The 18,469-nt window shown below is 36.6% G+C and overlaps 1 protein-coding gene across 1 annotated transcript in view; it reads right to left on the bottom strand.

Annotated features, from left to right (window-relative positions):
- The window catches only part of Il1rapl2 (interleukin 1 receptor accessory protein-like 2), a 1,278,324-nt gene that overhangs the window by 1,192,173 nt on the left and 67,682 nt on the right, over positions 1-18,469 (bottom strand). The window contains exon 2 of the mRNA NM_030688.2: positions 5,104-5,204. Coding sequence (NP_109613.1) covers positions 5,104-5,185 — 82 coding nt within the window. The 5' untranslated portion in view covers positions 5,186-5,204. The remainder of the gene's footprint in view (positions 1-5,103; positions 5,205-18,469) is intronic.

The raw sequence follows: 18,469 nt of genomic DNA, 5'->3' as shown, positions 1-18,469 counted from the left end.
CATCTTATAGTCACATTTTAGTATACGAATATTGCCTAAATCCAAATATCATCTTGATAACTATGTATTATTCCATTAGTTTACTATAATTTTATTAGCCATTCATTTATCTCCATAAGATTAAATAGTTTTGACTGAGTAAGCTTTCATTTTGGTTCCTTCCTCCCACACACTAGGGCCAGTAGAATGCTGCATGCTCAGTAAGAATTTTTAATATGCTATGCCTGTGGCCATATAAAACCCAATGAATGTGAACTCTAAAATTATTTCTCTTTCATCTTCTCCACTAAGCATTTCATTGAGTGTGATCCAGACCACAAGTTCAGGCTAATGAATAATGTTCTGCCTACTCTCAACTTGTTCTAAACTTTGTCTTTCACTCGAAACTTCATCATGCAATACTTCTACTGACCTAGCCAATCATTCCCACCCAAGATTCCTTTTCCACAAAACTCTAAATTCCACTGTTGAACTCACCCTAACTAAAGAAAGTACAATACTCACGTACCAAGTATCAGAATGTCTATTTAAAGATAGACTAAAGATAGTTGGGTGGCATTTTTCTCCTTGATCGTAGCTCACTACAATGAGTTTATAAAATGATAATTGAGTACCATCTTGTTGATATTCTTGTTGACTCTGTATGAATATTCTTAAAGCAGCTTTACTTCTGACCCACATATTTGAAACAAAACATCAAAGAACTTAGAGAAAGGACATGTGATGTTATTCAGAATTACATAACAATCCGACTCACAAGGGAAGTTACTTTGTTTACACTTGGAAGGGGTTTGAAAAACTCTGGCTTATTCAGTCAAGTTAGTTCATATAACCCCTATTTCTGCCTTTAGTGTTTGCTTTTACTCCTCTGGTAATTTTAAAGGTTGTCCATTTCAACAACCAGAAAATGCCAGAATATCATAAATCTCAAATTCTCTCATTACATAAAGTTGAATGATATTGTTTAAGTCTATCCAACCATGTAAGTGCCTGGTGTGTGCCAGTAGGCATTCGCATCCTTCTCACTACATTGTTCCTGATTTATTAAAGTATTTTGTTAGCTTTATTTACAATAGGCAGATCACAGAGAAGTTGATCACTATGGTCATCCTACAGATAAACTGACTGCATGATGATCCACTTTTGGTACAAACTTAAACACATACTCCTGCAACACTGATGCTATGTCCTTTGATCTGACATCCAAGCTGGAAGAGCAGAATACCAACAACTGCACAACACAGCTTGCAATTTTGTACAGCAGCAACAGAAACAGTAACAAGGGCAGCAATGAAAATCCAAGACAATGTAAAGGGGGCCCAAATGATAACATTCACACGTACTCCACAAACATCATTTATCAAATTCTAAAATGCAGCAAATTAGAAGAGTTTGAGTGGCCTATTTCATGAAGAAGAAGAATTTCTCCAGAACATACTATTAGAACAAATGCAGAGATCCCAGCAAAACTTGAGGTACTTTGTTGAAGAGTGGGGGATAGAATTGAGTAAGCCAGAGGGAACTGTCAAGAACACCACAAGAAGACCTACATGGGGGCTTATAGAGAATAATCTACCAACCAAAGAGCAAGCAGGAGCTGTACCTAGGACACCTACACATTTATACCAGATATACAGCTTGGTCTTCAGGCGGGTAACAACTGGACCAAGGGCTGTCTCTGACTCTGTGCCTGCCATTGGATTCCCTCCCCCTACCTGGTTAGGCTTCAGCAGGAGAGGATGTGCGTGGTCCTGTCTAGTAGTAGATGTCCTTGGGTGGGGCCTCCCCTTCTATGAGGAGAAGGAGAGGGGATAATGGGAGGGAAAGGATTTGTAAGAGGGGGACTGGATGTAGGGGGGCTGTGATAGGAATGTAAAGTTAATAAATAAAACCACTAAATTAAAAACAAAAACAAAAACAAACAACAAGAAAACAACTCAGTTTTAGGTATATGTGTCCTCTACTAAAAAAGGAAATAGGCTTTTTTGGCATTTATCTGTATCCAGGTATTTGGCAATGTCTTTCCATAAAGCTTTTAGAAATGTAAACTTATTTTAACAGAATAAACATTCCAAATAACCTTATTCATATGTTAAATTAAAAATGAAAATGTTTATTGACATTATGAGTATAATGTGAAGGTGGTAACAAACTCACATTTGGCCAACCAACTCCAGTCCTGTTATTTCCTATATAAGTTGGGCATGCCCACTATGACATAGAAAGACAGTATAGATGTTTTACCCATAAAAACTCCACATCTTAGAAAACAATGAGATTTGTTACTATATATTCTTGGAGGTGATTCTTTTTATACCTAGTTCAGTCAAAAAACACTTGCCAAATACACATGAGGCCTTGCATTCAGTCCCCAGCACTGCAAAATAAAATGAGATTGAGAGAAAGAGAGAGAGGGAAAGGAAGAAGGACGACGGGGAGAGGGAGGGGGATGGGGAGAGAATTTCCAACTGTTAAGTAATTTCTCAACATTTGGCAAGTACAGAAGTAGAAAATGTTATCCCTTGTACTTCTGTCTGGTGCATAAGAGACACCCTTGGCATTAGAAATGTAAGGAAAGGGATTCCTGTCTAGAATAAACCACATGGAAATGATTAGAGCTTCACGTTGGGACCTAAATAGTCATAAATGCTAGTGAATAATGGACTTAATCGTTCTACTGTTTTCAACTCAAGAGAAGGGAAATGAGAAGAAAAATAGAAGCTCTGAGTTTTCTTGACAATGCTACAAAGAGTAACCATGTAAGCTTGAACCTGGATCGCTTTAATTAACAAAAGCAAAAAACATCATAAAGTGCATGAAGCAAATCTGAGTGCTAAAGATTTGATGAAGCATTCTTTAGTGTTTTTCAATGATAAATGTATTCAAATCTGATTATCACACAGAGAAAATATGTACATTTCTACATAAAATAATTATTGTATAGTAATAATAGTAGTAATAACAGATGTGTACTGATGCAATGGAAATTTTTGATGGGATAATTAAACAGAAGGGAGGAGTGAAAAGACCTGCTCCCCCATTCTCATCACCTATGACCCACTCAGAATTCTTTACCCATTGTATACCCAATTTTACTGTATTGTGAAATTAAACAATAAACAAATATATAAAGAAAAAACTGTATATAAGCAAAGACAAAACTTTATAAAAAACAAACTATGCAGTTATGCACGAGCCAGCATTCACCTATTAGACTTTTCTGTCTGTTCGCTACGCATCTACGCATCATATGGAGAAGCGGGAAGACTGAGGAGGAATAACATTGTGCATATTTAAAACCCTCCCACTGCCCAGACCTACAGGAAGACTTTCTTCCATGTCATCATTGTCATTGGGCCAAAGCAAGTAGCAACATGATGTGGAAACAAAAGACTGAAAGCAATAGAAAACCCAAGTGTCTTACCTCAAGTAAATAACTTCCTGTGTAATATTCTTTAATATAGACACATGCTCTTGACCTCACTGAGAAAACAAAGCTAAGATCCTCAGGAAATCACAAGTGAACACAAAGAAGCAAAACATTAGAAAGTTGATCTCTGAAAGTCGGCAGAATATCAATAACCTTCTCTATGTATAATAAGCTTAAATAGTCTGACTCTTTATGAATGAACAAACCAAACGTTAACAATTTGTCTGTTTTGCTTTTATTGTGGGTTTTGCTATAATTAAACGATCACAATGTAGATAGCTTTTTAAACACTTAACTCATTTTCTTCCCTTTCAGGCTTGTGCTGCAGACATCATAACATAACTGACTGAGAAAAATGGGATCTGGTCCAACAGGTTACGTTTGCTAGTACGTAATCTCTGAACCAAGACTGGAAGGGAAAATGTGACTTGAAAAGAAAAAATAAATAAAAAAGAAAAGGCAGTCAAAAAAGATTTGCCAAGTTGGAGAGTTGCTAGACTAAAACCATCCACACAAATGGAGCAGAAAAGAGATACTAATTATTCTAGTGTGACTTAAATGTAGGAGTCTGTAACACAAAGACATGCCCATGCAGAGCCTTCCCATTACCATTCTACAATTATCCAGACTTCAGTCTTGTTCTTCTCTTTTATAAATCTAGTCAACAATTTTGAAACTTATTAATATGCTATTAGCTGTACAACACTCTTTATTTTCTATTTCAAATAGTAAGTACATTTTAACCTCAGAAAATAAGCACTAAACTCCAAGCCTAATTCAAGACATACTGTTTTGAAAGGTTAGTATGCACTTTGTTGCTATGATTTTTAGACTTAATGATAGTAAAGTGCATACCTTTGATGGAAATAATGGAAGTAGAAGTCAGTAAAAAAAACCCTGGCTTGGTTTTTAGTTTTGATATAATAATGCATTCCTCAGTGTAGAATGGTTATATTCAGAAAATCAATTGTTAAAATCTCATGCATGTTTTGTAATTATAACTAGATATGTAATCAGAACAGAAAGACACATCTCCAAATGTTATTAAACAATTATTAAGATTTGATTAAAATATCTACTGACGGCAGCTAATCTTTTAGTATAATCATGATTGGCTGCCAGACAGCCATGTTCTAGGAAAAGGTGTTCCTGCTCAAGAACATTTCTTTTTATGAAATTATTATTTGAAACTGAATCCTTTAAATGTCTTTGATTAGGAATTCCATACAGATATGGAGAGCTCACTGATATTTTTCCAAAACAACTCTTCAAACCATATTGTTGTATATGGAATTAGAACACAAATTATACGTAGTTTTAAAAGTTTTCCTCTCTTCTAATTTATAAATGTTTGCTCCCAGGTGGTTACTCACCAGTAAATGTAACCAACTGTAAATAGCCCTTTCATATTTTGTTGTCCACTGAGAGTATGCTGGCCATTGAATTTTAACAAACTTCTACTGGTTTCCCAACTTTTTCTCGGTGGTAAGCAACAAACTTCATTTTTACTTTGGCTGCTTTCCAATGTAATATAAGAGCTTCTATTTAAAGACATCCCTATTTAAATACATAGGTGACCTATGAATGCTCAAAAAAAAAAAAAACCAAACAAACAAACAAACAAAAAACTCCGCACACTTTGGCCATATAGCAGGAAGTCACCAGCAACATACCAGAATTTCTTTTTGACACCATCTTCAAATTTGTACTGACTGCAGAACAGACCACCAGGGCCAGAAGAAGTGGCAGCTTCATTGTTCAAGTTCTCTGGCAGCTGAAATACAAAACAGAAGAAAATAAAATTTTGAGCCACATATACACTTTTGCCTCAATGAAACCATAGCTATAAATCGATACCCTTATCTGGAAATACAAAATCCTCTGAAATGCAATTCAAAAATGTTCAAATGGTAATGTCTACAAAAAGATTATAAAAATATAAAGGTCCTGAACATGAAAAAAAATGTTGATTCTGAGCATTTCAGATAAAAAAATACCCAAATTTCTACTGTATTTTTCAAAGATTAACTACAGAAATGATAATCTACTGACATCTGGCTTTATTTTTATGGAAATGGAAGAAAGTTTTGAAAGCTCAAAGTTAAATGTGAGAGAACCCAGCAAAAATCTTCTCAATGGTCTCAATTAGATGCAAAATGAAAATTGAATTCTGTCCTTTTGGCTTTCAAGGGCATGAAGATGGGCTCCTCAGTTGCTTCTTTGATCTGACTTCGTGGCACTATTCTTCTATTTGGTTGTAGCATAATTATTTGGATCATGTCATTTGTCTCTGGATATTTAAAACCACATATAGTTCTCATGCCATTTGCACTTAGCCTTTATCCTGAGCTACCCCTCCCTCATCTTCATGAAATTAATCTCCAAATAGCCTATGGGCATCAGATTCACCAAACGACTTCACCGGACTAACCAACTTTAACTCTTGAGTCTCTTGCTTACTACTTTTCCCCCCTTATTTTTCTTTCTTTCTTGTTCCTCCCCAAGAACTGATCCCCATGGTGCTTTTTATGCCCCAGCCTCCAGAGTACCACCATGCAGTGGATTATTACTCGTCTGTTTTAGAATCATCAGAACAGACAGCTCTTTTGTTTATTTAAATGACAGGATGACATTTTACACAATGGTGACATCCTCATTTAAAAATGAGTAGTACCCAGTCTTAAGCATTTGGATTGAAAGGGCTTAAAAATGAAAAATAATAACAAAAGTGTGAACTTAGATTAGAGTAACAGGGAAAGGGGGCTCTCACCAGCACCATCAAGGGACATTTTGAGAAAAAGAAACAAACTATTTTACAGGTTTCTCAAGTGAGCTAAGACTTTTCAGTTGATGTTGAATCATCAGAAGATGAGAAGCAGTGTGATACACAAGGTTTATCAGAAACCCAGGATAAGTGATGTCAAAGAGGTTGGAAAGGTAAAAGAAACCACTGTGATCATTAGGATAACGAATGGAAGAAAACCTAGGTGGAAAAGCAGGAAGGGCTGCTGGGTAATATTTAATGATGCTGAATACTGTTTAAAGATTTATTCTTTTATAATGGATTTGTATTTGAAGGGCATAAACCTCACCAGGTTATAAAATTATCAGAGTGATACCATGTACTGTGTGACATTCCATATTTCCTAAATTCACCTCGAAGATCCATTTGACACATTATTTTTTCTGAGTCAGGTTTTCTCTGTGTAATAGCCCTGGCTATTCTAGAACTCACTCTGTAGACCAGCCTCCTGAGTACTGGGATGAAAGGCATGCAAATTTTCAGAAAATGTTCTGGGTTTAGCCATTAGCTCAACAAATCAACATAGCTAGCTCCTTATTATGATGCCCTTAACTCACCAATAAACAACGAGGCTTAATAAGAAGTTAATCATCTTTGCATAAGGACAGCAGATCACTCTGTGCTTATTATCGTGCATTCATACATTATTATCATACTTTTGTAACCCTGCTACAGGGATAAAGAACTCTGGGAGAAGCAAGTGGGTTGGAAACTGCCAGGTGACAAGGGGACTGAACTATTTCTTGCCTATTCCCAGCACAGAGAAGACAAATTTGCATCCAAATCTTCAAGTTTGGGGGTCAATAAATATACTATTCTTGCCAAAAAGCTTTGCAACATGAAGCCAGATGTGTGCACAAGAAAGGAGAGTAATAGGGTGGTCTCACTTCCCAATACCCAGAGTGGATATTTGAGCAACTCTCTCATCAGATTATCACAGCAACTATTTATTTATATAATGCCCAAAAATGGCCAGTAAAATTAAGTCTGGTCAATCAATATGTGTATATATGTACACATAGTACAAATGTCTATTTTCTCCATTGCTCATTCCCAAACACTTTCCTTTCAGGAAGGAATGATGGTATGGCAAAGGAAGCAAATACCATACACTTCCAGAAATTCCTAGACCCTAGAATAATTTGTTCACTCTGTTGGGGATTAAAGGGATTATATTGCTATCAGATAGTAGTTTTGGAGTGAATAAAGACAAAGGCCCTAGATAAAGAATGATGCTCATCCAAATTCTGAAAGCATATGAAAGGTTATAGAATCAAACTGACATATTTATTGATGTTTTCGTCTCTTAGAGAAAGGATAAGTGGAATAAAGCGTAGCAAGTGGTACCAAATGTGGAAGTAATAATGTTTATATTCTAAAATGTTGAGACATTTTGTGATTAAGTTCTATTTGCTTATTTGTCTTTTTCTACTCTCTGTCCATTGTAATATGCTCTTCACAAGGGAAGCCACTTAGTCACTACCTACCATACCTCCAGCTCTTTTATTATTATTATTATTATTATTATTATTATTATTATTATGTATTTTCTTCATTTACATTTCCAATGCTATCCCAAAAGTCCCCCATACCCTCCCCCCAACTCCCCTACCCACCCATTCCCACTTCTTGGTCCTGGCAGTCCCTTGTACTGAGGCATAGAAAGTTTTCAAGACCAATGGGCCTCTCTTTCCACTGATGGCCGACTAGGCCATCTTCTGATACATATGCAGCTAGAGACACGAGCTCCAGGGGGTACTGGTTGACACATGACTTATGGTCAATGAGACTTTAACAAGTAGCATTCAGCCCTACACAGATATAATATTAAGTGTTCAAGACTTCAAATGAATAAAACATTTTAAAAATATTCATTTGTTTAAAATAAAACATTATTTATCTAAAATATAATTCTCCACATATGACTTGTAGCATACTTTCTATTTCCATGAACACCACTGGTGTCCTATCTTTTTGTCCCACTCTAAAATACCTCTGCATAAGTTTTCCTAGGTTTTTTTTTTCTGCCCTATAAATAATTTTCTACTATAAATGCAGCATGACCAATACTGGAGCTAAAATGTAAATGCTATGTAAATAGTATGTAGTGAGTGGCTCTTAATAAGCTATATGAAGTTTTAACTCCAGCTCCATCACTCTTTTGTACATCCCACCAAGAAGTGGCAGCTCATTCCTTGTTGTATGTTTCACTTGTGTGCCTTCCCTGGTGTCCCACTCCCATGCAACATTTTCAAATCAACCACTTTCAACTTAATCCCAATCGTAAATACACCCCCTTTTGAAGAATCCAAACCAAAACTCTGGAAAATCATTTAAGTGTTCAATATGTCCTTCATTCTCCATAGGTCGATACATCATCAGAAGCAACAACATTTCTAGTGCAGAAGAGGATTTTAGCGTTACAATTTCCAACTTTACCTCAACTACATCCGTACTCTAGCTCCTCTTCCTTTACCTTTCTATGAAAAGCTTCCTTCATTCCCAGTGACTTTGTTAAAACAAATGCCTCATTGCTTCAGATCTGACATAACTCTCCCTACAGCCATTCTCAGCTTTTTTTATATTTTACCTATTTAATCATGCTGGTTAATATTTTTAGAATTTAACCATGCTATCCTCCTCCAAAGCTAATATAGCTATTATTGTTATATTATTACATATTATTATATAGCTTCACTGTTTCAATCTAAAAGCTATCTGAAATTTATATAAACTTTCCCAGAAAGGATTGTCTAATGATTTTGATATCTTTTAATTAGCAACCCACAATGATTATTGAGAAGGCTCTTTATGAATCCATTCACCAAGTGGTCATGTGCTTGAATTCCCACTATATATAGACTATCTTTGGCAACTGATAAGTCAGTTTAGAAATAGTTCTAGCTTATATAATTAATTTTCTCTATTCTTTATGAAAGAAAATATGTGACTTTAAATATTTGACTTTTTTGATTTAGGTAAATCATCATTGCAATAGACTAAGTTAACTCCATAATTATTTCATACATTCGCATTGCTTCCCCCACTTCATTTAAGATCAATGAGGATTAGAAGAAATAGATATACATACTTATTGCATATATTTAATAACACTGTGTCAACAACTAAATTAATGTAAAAAGATAGGCTATATTTTATAATTATAATTTATTGAGCATTTGTGTTTGTCAGACATATATTACCAAGCTGTTACATATCGTTGTGACCTTTCAAAAATTTATTGAGGTATTATTATCATGATTTTACTTTTCAAGAAAAAAAAACAGCTGTGACTTAGCCAAAATCATATTAGAAAAAAAATCACAGAATAGAGGCTTGACTTTGAGCATGCATGATCATAGCCAGATCTTTTTAATGAATACTACATTATTTTGCTGTAGACATTCAATGCTAAATGAAGTCAAAAGATGATAAACTTTGTCTCTTTAGTATTAAGGTGGTATAGCCCATCTGTAGAGATGTATGAATACTACAGTGCTTAGTCAAGTAGAAAATAATGAAGATCAACCTATATATGCTAAGAGGTAAGGGAAAAGAAAGTTAGAGAAGTAGTTTGCAGCATACTCAATGGGTGATTTAGATTTCCCATTGAAAGAGAAAATCTGCCAAACTGCCAATTCAAACAGTCAAAGAGAAAGGCCAGTGTAATCAATCTCCTAGCAGTGTTCATCTGCAGCAGCAGTCAGCCTGAAATATCATCATTGATCAACGAATGTCTTAGGACTGACCAGTGGGCTCCCAACATAAGGTTCCACACATCTGTTTAAATAATAAAAGTGTCAGCAGCAGTTGGAGCTTTCCCATGAAAATCTTTGGTTTATTGCATTATAACTTTTCTCCTGGTGATTTTACAACCAGCTTACTGTTGTGTGAAGAAAGTGTACAGGAGCATGCATAATACCCACTATGATGACAATTTTGCTGCTATTCAATTATTTCAAAATTACCTCCCCCCCCAAAAAATAGTCTGTTCTCCTTACCATTGTCATAAATATGCAATAGTTCTTTCTCCTGCAGTTCATATTCCCCCAGAGAGCCTTGTGTTTATTGATTCCCTAGAGTTAGCACACAATCCCCTGCTCCCCAAAGGCTATGTGCAAAATTGCAAAGAAGGAAGATGATAGGTCAATGGCTAATGAATGCATTAGTATTCCTTTCCTTGGAGTACCAAATTCTGATATAAGTAGTACTCTCTTGACTAGAGAGTCTTTAAAAATGTAATTGAACTAAATCTTCCAACAGATGATTGCAATGATGATGTTATTCTCAGGTGACATTCAGGTATAATTTGCAAATTGCCTTCTACACTTTCTTCTCTTTCTCCCTTAAAGTGACAGACACCGTGGGTTCAGAGAATGTCTTCATATTGCACTTCTGGAACTAAAACAAGCTTAATTTATGAATATATATGGAGTAAAAATATCATCCAGTTGCAGAGTACACATATGAGTTATCATAATATTATCATCTGGGGAATTTTGGAGTCATCAGAATATATCACTATATCACTATATCTATCTATCTATCTAGATAGATAGATAGATAGATAGATAGATAGATAGATAGATAGATAGATATCATACCTTCTTAATTTATCTCAATCCCTTAACCTCTTTTAAATCTGTCATTAGTTATAATGAAGGATAATGACTACAGAGGAGGAGGAGTCATAAGGTCCTTCTGGATATCTAAGAAAAAAACAAATATTCAGCAATATTTGTAAGATTCTATTTATAGAAAAAGAAGTTGGTTCTCAATAAAACTTAAACTGACAAGATCACAATACTTATCTAATCCAAATTTCAAGCAATCGGGACATTTTTTATTCTCTATATCTCTATCTATCCTATCCTCAGGAACTTCCTATCATTTGAAAATAGCTCATGCAGTAACAGCTGACTCTGTTGGTCACTCTAATAGAAATGGAAGTTAGAGCAGACACAAAGAGTAAAACATGCATAGCCAGAAATACCAATTTGGGAAACAAAGCAACAGGAATAAGCAGAGATAGGACACAGATAGAGGAAGAAAGTATACATATAAAGAAGAAAAAAGACATAGATAAAACTTACAAAAGAGAAAGAGGGTAAAAACTAATAAAAATGAGGATCCAAAATGTTGACATATGGTCCAAATAAGAATCAAGTGAAGAGGAAGGAAACAGCTTCTGTTGAGGGAGAACATAAGGGACATACTATAAAGAGATGAATACTCAGGGCAATATGCAAATAAGCCAACGTGTAGCATAGAATTTCTCTTTTTCAGTCAATGTTACTTTGAGGTCCATCTTGCACCTGTTAGAATGGCTAAGATCAAAACCTCAAGCAATAGCTCATTGCTTGAGCTATGAAGATGTGGAGCAAAGGGAAGACTCCTCTACTGAAGTTGGGAGTACAAACTTGTACAGCCACTACCGAAATCAACATGGTGGTTTCTCAGAAAACTGGGACTCAATCTACCTCAAAACCCAAGTATACAACTCCTGTGGATATACCCAAAAGATGCTCTACCATACCCCAAGGACACTTGCTCAACTATGTTCATAGCAGCCTTATTCATATCCAGAAATTGGAAACAACCCAGATGTCCTTCAATCAAAGAATGGATAAAGAAAATATGGTACATTTACACAATGGAGTTTTACTTGAGTTTTAACTTTAAGCATAGACCTCAAAAAATAAAAAAGAAATATTAAATTTCCCTAACACCCTCTTTCAGCTGATATAGGAAATTGTGTCTGACAATTAATATACAACCAAAAGTGTTGTACATCAAAAGGCTTAGTAAATTTTTAGGGTTGTTCCCAGCTTTAAACTGAAAAGTAGTGGTCAAAGGATCTTACATGTTTTTAGACAAAAAGTGAATCATACAGTATTTAAATCCTTCATCGTCCAACACTTTGCTTTGTAAATATTCTTCCAACGTGTAGCTTGCAGTTTTATATACTAATTATGGTATTAGTATGCAGCATTTGGGAAGGCAGTATGGTAATATTTGGCAAACTTTTAAAAGTATTTAGAAGATTCTTGTTTTAGAAACAACTAAAGGTGCTTCTCAGCCGTTGGGTATTCCTCAGTTGAGAATTCTTTTTTTTTTTTTTAGCTATGTACAACATTTTTTATAGGGTTATTTGATTTTCTTGGAGTCTAACTTCTTGAGTTCTTTGCATATATTGGATATTAGCCATCTATCAGATGTAGGATTGGTAACGATCTTTTCCCAATCTGTTGGTTGTCGTTTTGTCTTTACAGTGTCCTTTGCCTTACAGAAGCTTTGCAATTTTGTGAGGTCCCATCTGTTGATTCTTGATCTTACAGCACAAGACATTGGTGTTCTGTTCAGGAATTTTTCCCCTGTGCCCATATGTCTGAGGCTCTTCTCCACTTTTTTCCTCTATAAGTTTCCATGTACCTGGTTTTATGTGGAGGTCTTTGATCCACTTGGACTTGATCTTTGTACAAGGAGATAAGAATGCATCAATTTGAATTCTCCTACATGCTAACTTCCAGTTGAGCCAGCACCATTTGCTGAAAATGCTGTCTTTTTGCCACTGGATGGTTTGAGCTCCCTTGTCAAAGATCAAGTGAACACAGGTGTGTAGGATCATTTCTGGGTCTTGAATTCTATTCCATTGCTCTACTTGTCTGTCACTGTACCAATACCATGTAGTTTTTAAATTATAATTGCTTTGTAGTACAGCTTGAGGTCAGCCAGGGACTAAACCACCAACCAAAGAGTACACATGGTGGGAATCATGGCTCCAGATGCATATGTAGCAGAGGATGGCCTAGTCAGGCATCAATGGGAGGAAAGGCCCTTGGTCCTGTGAAGGCTCTATGCCCCAGTGTAGGGGAATGCAAGGGCATGGAGGCTGGAGTAGGTGGGTTGGTGAGCAGGGGGAGGGTGGGAAATGGGGGAGAGTGTTTTTCAGAGGGGAAATCAGGAACAGGGATAACATTTGAAATGTAAATAAAGAAAATATCCAAAAATAAACAACTAAAGAACTCCAAATAGAAATGTATACATGAGAAGGACCTGTTCATGTGCAATGCAAATACAAGGCAAACATCTTTTTTTTCGTGGCACTGAAAATAACATACCCATATTAGTGAATACTATGCAAGCAACAATGAGACTGAGGTAAATGTGTAGAAATAAATCTATAAGCTGTATAAAAATATGATCGCACATATAGTAAAAATGTATATACATGTATATGTACACGTGTGTATGGAATTTTATTGGTAATGGTTTAGGATATCTAAGGAAGAAAGGGGATACAATACAAGGTTAAAGGGCAAATTCTACATTTTTTTTCAGTATTCAACATAGGCAGCCATTAATTATGCTTTCCAAATACTTATAGCTCTTTGACTTTAAGCATTAATCACACTTTATGGCCTCATTGTGATTGATGGGGCCGTGTAGCTGGCTCTGGCCACACTTGTGTAGCACGTTCAGGCCAAAGCACTTATTTACCATTGTGATACCTTGCACTGCTATCTTTATGCAACAGTGACTGGTTATATGATGACTAGTCACTAAGAGGAGCTTCTAGTTATCACATTTACATAAATGAAAAATAAAACTACTGTAAAACCACTAAAATTTGGGGATTATGACAGCACCATCATAATTTAAATGATCTTAACTGAGACAGTTGAAATGTTGTAATATTACCCTGAGGTCAATATTATACCTTCTGGGTATGTTAACTTAGGCAAATTAACATGATGTCTAGAAGACCAAATAATATTATCTTCATAGAAAGTAAAAATTTGAAGAAACTATTATATGACATACTCTAGATGCAATATAACCATTTCCTTCTATTCTCCAAGGCAGACCTCATTTTACTGCACTTTACTATGTTTCTCAGATACTGCAGGTTTTATGAATTTAGGGTCTGTGGTCAGCCTGTATTAATCAAGTCCAAGTCCATCCATGCCATTGCCCTAACACTATGTGCTAACGTCATGCCTCTGTATCACATTTTAGCCATTATCATAATATTTCACACTTTTCACTCATATTATATCAGTTATGGTGATTTGTTGTTAGTGATTTGTGATGATAATGCAATTTTGTGGGGTGCCATGAACTGTGGCCACAGAAGAAAGTTAAGACAAATTTTCTGGCTGCTACACAGAGCAGTCATTCTTTCATTGCTTTCCTAGGGACTCCTTATTCCCTGAGACACAACAATATTAAAATAGGCCAGATATCAATCCCACAGAGGCCTCTCATAATGAAATTCAAAAGAAGAGCCCCAAGTCTCTCACTTTAAAGAAAAAGCTAGGCATTCTTGCACCAATGAGGCAGATTATGAGTACAAAGGAAAAGTTCTTGAAGTGGGCTAAGTAAGCATGCTATGTCAGTGAGTGCAATGAATGATATGACAATGCAAAGTTTTCTTGCTGAACTATAGAAAGGTTTATGGTCTGGAAAGAAGACCAAACTGCCACAACATTCCCATATGCCAATGCCTGATTTGGAACCATCCTCCCGTTCTTCAATTCTAGGAAATCTGCAAGAAATGAGGATGTTGCAGACAAAAAGGTTGAAATTTGAAGAGACTAGTTCTTAAGATTTGAGTAAAAAAAAATGTCTTCATAACATTAAATTAAATGGTGAAGTAGCAAATGCTGGGGCTGGGGCTAGAGCAAATTATGCAGAAGACCTAGCCAAGATGATGGATGAAGGAGGTGACTCTAAGCAACAGATTTTTCAATGTACATTAAACAACCTTCTATCGGGAGAAGATGCCATCTAGGACTTTCCTACCTTGTAGCTTAGCTTTTTGTTCTGTTCTGTTCTGTTCTGTTCTGTTCTGTTCTGTTCTGTTCTGTTCTGTTCTGTTCTGTTCTGTTCTGTGTTATTTTTCTGTTGTGATAAAACACTGACAAAGTTTGGGTAAGGAAAGGGTTGATTTGCCATACATCTTCAAGGGGAGGCAGGACAAGAGCTGGAGGCAGGAATTGAAGCAGAGACCATGGAGGAATGCTGTTTACTGGCTTGTTTCCTCTAGCTTGCACAAATACTTTTCCTACCCTGTCCTAGCCCACCTGATTGGAATGGGTCCTGCCCACAGTAGGCTTGACCCTACTGCCCTTTCATTTGCCTGCAGATTTCATAATGTCATTTTTTTAATGGCAGAGTAATACTCTACTGTGTAAATATAGCATATTTTCTGTATCCATTCTTTAGTTAAAGGATATCTAGTTTGTTTACGGTTTCTGGCTATTATGAATAAAGCTGCTATGAGCATAGGTTTAAAGCTGCTATGACCATAGGTTAGCAAGAGTCTGCATAGTATGGTGTAGCTTATTTTGCGTATATAGAATATGGTTGGAACCAGAAAATATCATCTTGAATGAAATGAAATGAGTATATACTCATTTATAAGTGGATATTAGCCATAAAGTACAGAACAATCATGCTACAAACCACAGACCCAAAGAAGCTAAGGAATAAGGAGCAGCCAAAGGTGAATGCTTGAATATCACTGATAAAAGGAAGATTAGACAGCACAGGTTGATGGAGGGAGGGGATTTTATGGGGGACAGATGGGGGTGGGAAAAGGAGGGATGAGGTGGGGAGAGGATGGAGGGAGAGTACTGGGAAAGACAACTGGATTCAGGAGCATCTCTGGGACAAGGTAAAAACCTATGAAAATGGAAACTCCCAGGAATCTATAAGGGTGATCTTAGCTAAGACTCTTAGCAGTGGGGGATATGGACCCTGTAACAGAGTAAAACTTCCAAAGAAGGGAATGGGACACCAACCCAGCCACAAAACCTTGGACCCACCATTTTTCCTGCTTACTAGATTTGCAGGGGTAAAAGATGGAACAGAATTTGAGGAAAGGGCCAACCAATGACTGGTCCAGCTTGAGATCCATGCCATGAGAAGGAGTCCACCCCTGGGACTATTAATCATATTCTGCTATATTTGCAGACAGGAGTTTAGCATAACTGTCATCAGAAAGACTTCATCCAGCAGCTGAAGGAAACTGATGAAGAGACCCACAGTCTAACATTAAATGGAGCTTGGGGAATCCTGTAGAAGAGGAGGAATGATTGAAGGATCAAGAGAGGTCACTGACACCACAAGAAAAAGTACAACATTAACTAACCTAGGCCCATAGGAGCTCATAGAGACTGAACTGCCAACCAGAGCACATGCAAGGGATAGGCCTAGGTTCTTTGCACATATAAAACAGTTGTGCGGCTTGGTCTTCATGTGGGACTCCTAAAGCAAGAGTAGGAGCTGTTTCTGGCAACATTGCCTGCCTTTGGTTCCCTTTCTCCTAACTGGGATGTCTTGTCTACCCTCAATAGAAGAAGATGTGCCCAGTCCTACAGCAACTTGATGTGCCAAGGTGGATATCCATAGGAGGTCTCCCCCTTTTCTGAGGAAAAAGGGAGGAGTTATAGGGGGAGATGAGGTGAGAGAAGGACTGGGAGATGAGAACAGGAGGGGGAGAAGCTGAAATCAGATTAGAATGTAAAGTAAATGATTAATCTAATAAAAAGAAAAGAAAAAGGAAATGCCCACTATACTGGCCACAGGCTAATTCAATAGAGTCAATTTATCAATCAGGTTTCTTCTTTCCAGGTATGTCAGGTTGACAACTAACTAGTGCTAATAGTGATAGGTGTGAGTAGACATCATCTTATGGCTTCAAGTCTTCAAAGGTCAATCTGACTTTCTTGTTAAGAGCTAATGTAGCCAAAAACTCTAGGTTGAAACCAAGAGTTCATTTAACCTTTGGAAATGCCTTTGATCCTGAAGAACTTTATATGGCTTAATAAAGCCAGGACAATAGCATATCTATTTATACTATGCTTTCATGAATATTTTAAGGTCTACAGCTAGGACAAACAAAGACAAATTAATTGTCTGTTTATTGTACTGTTGTTTGTCAAATCAACTGCTCACCTAAAAGCTCCAAGAAAGATGTACTATGGAGTTAACAATGTTCTTGTGCTTGTCATCACGAGATTCATCTACAGCAGCTCTTGGATCATAAACTGTAGAGCATACATGGTAAGACTAAAAGCTCACTAGATAGTGATGCTCTTGTGGAACCAAAAAAAAGTACATTTCCTGAAAAAGATCTATTCATTTTAGGTACCATAACAAAAATTAGTAACCCAAGGAAAGAGGTAAAAAAAAAAAAACAAAAACAAAGTAGGTCAAACAGTCTTCTATTGGAAGGAATTTTGGAGAAAGTCATTCCAACTCTCATGGATAACTAAGGGATTCAGTACTTTGCTGTATGAAACAACTGCAGCTTCAGAAGAAAAGGAGCTAGAATTATTGTTGGGACCTAAAGATGCGATTAAATTGCTACAAATCCCATGAATAAAAATGAAGAGTTGTTTTTTATGGATGAAAAAATTAAGCAGTTTCTTGAGAGAGTGTACTTCTGGTACACATAGTGTGAACCCCAGTGGAAATGACAACAATGGATTTATTAGTATTTTATAAACCTAGTGAAAAAGGCAGAGGCAGGGATTGAAAGGATTCAATTTTGAAAGACATTCCATGGTTGGTAAAGTGTTGTCAAACTGCATGACAAAGTATAGAGAAATCTTTCAAAGAGGATGAATCAATTGATGTAGGAAACCTCACTGTGGTCTTATTTTAAGAAGTTGCTATATGCCACTCTGGCTTATAGTAACTTCTACCACCAGTCAGTATCCATTAGCATCAAAGCAAGATTCTTCACCAGGATAAGGCTTATGACTTATTGAAGGTCCAGATAGCTATCGATGTTTCATAGCAATGAAGTATTTTTAATTAAGGTATTTAAGTTGCCTTGTTAAAAATGTTTTTCTAGCCAACTTGGATGCAGAGGTCCACAACCAAACAATGGATGGAGTTTTGGCAATGTTATGGAAGAGTAGGGGAAAGGAGTGCAGTCCCTAAAGGGAATAGAAACTCCACAGGAAGACCAACAGAGTCAACTAATCTGGATCTTGGGGATCTCAGAGTCTGAACCACCAACCAAAGAACATACACAGGCTGGACCTAGGCCTCCCCACACATATGTAGTAAATGTGCCTCTTGGTCTTCTTGTGAGTCCTGGTCAACTGGAACAGGGGCTATCCCAAAAGCTATTACCTGTATATAGACTATGTTCTACTAGCTGGGCTGCCTTTTCTGGCCTCAGTGGGAAAGAATGTGCCTAATCTCACAGAGTTTTGAGG

This window comes from Mus musculus, chromosome X, assembly GCF_000001635.26.
Source record: "Mus musculus strain C57BL/6J chromosome X, GRCm38.p6 C57BL/6J".
NCBI classification, from domain to species: domain Eukaryota; kingdom Metazoa; phylum Chordata; class Mammalia; order Rodentia; family Muridae; genus Mus; species Mus musculus.
Note: the sequence above shows the minus strand (reverse complement) of the source record. Positions and strands in the feature narration are given on the sequence as shown.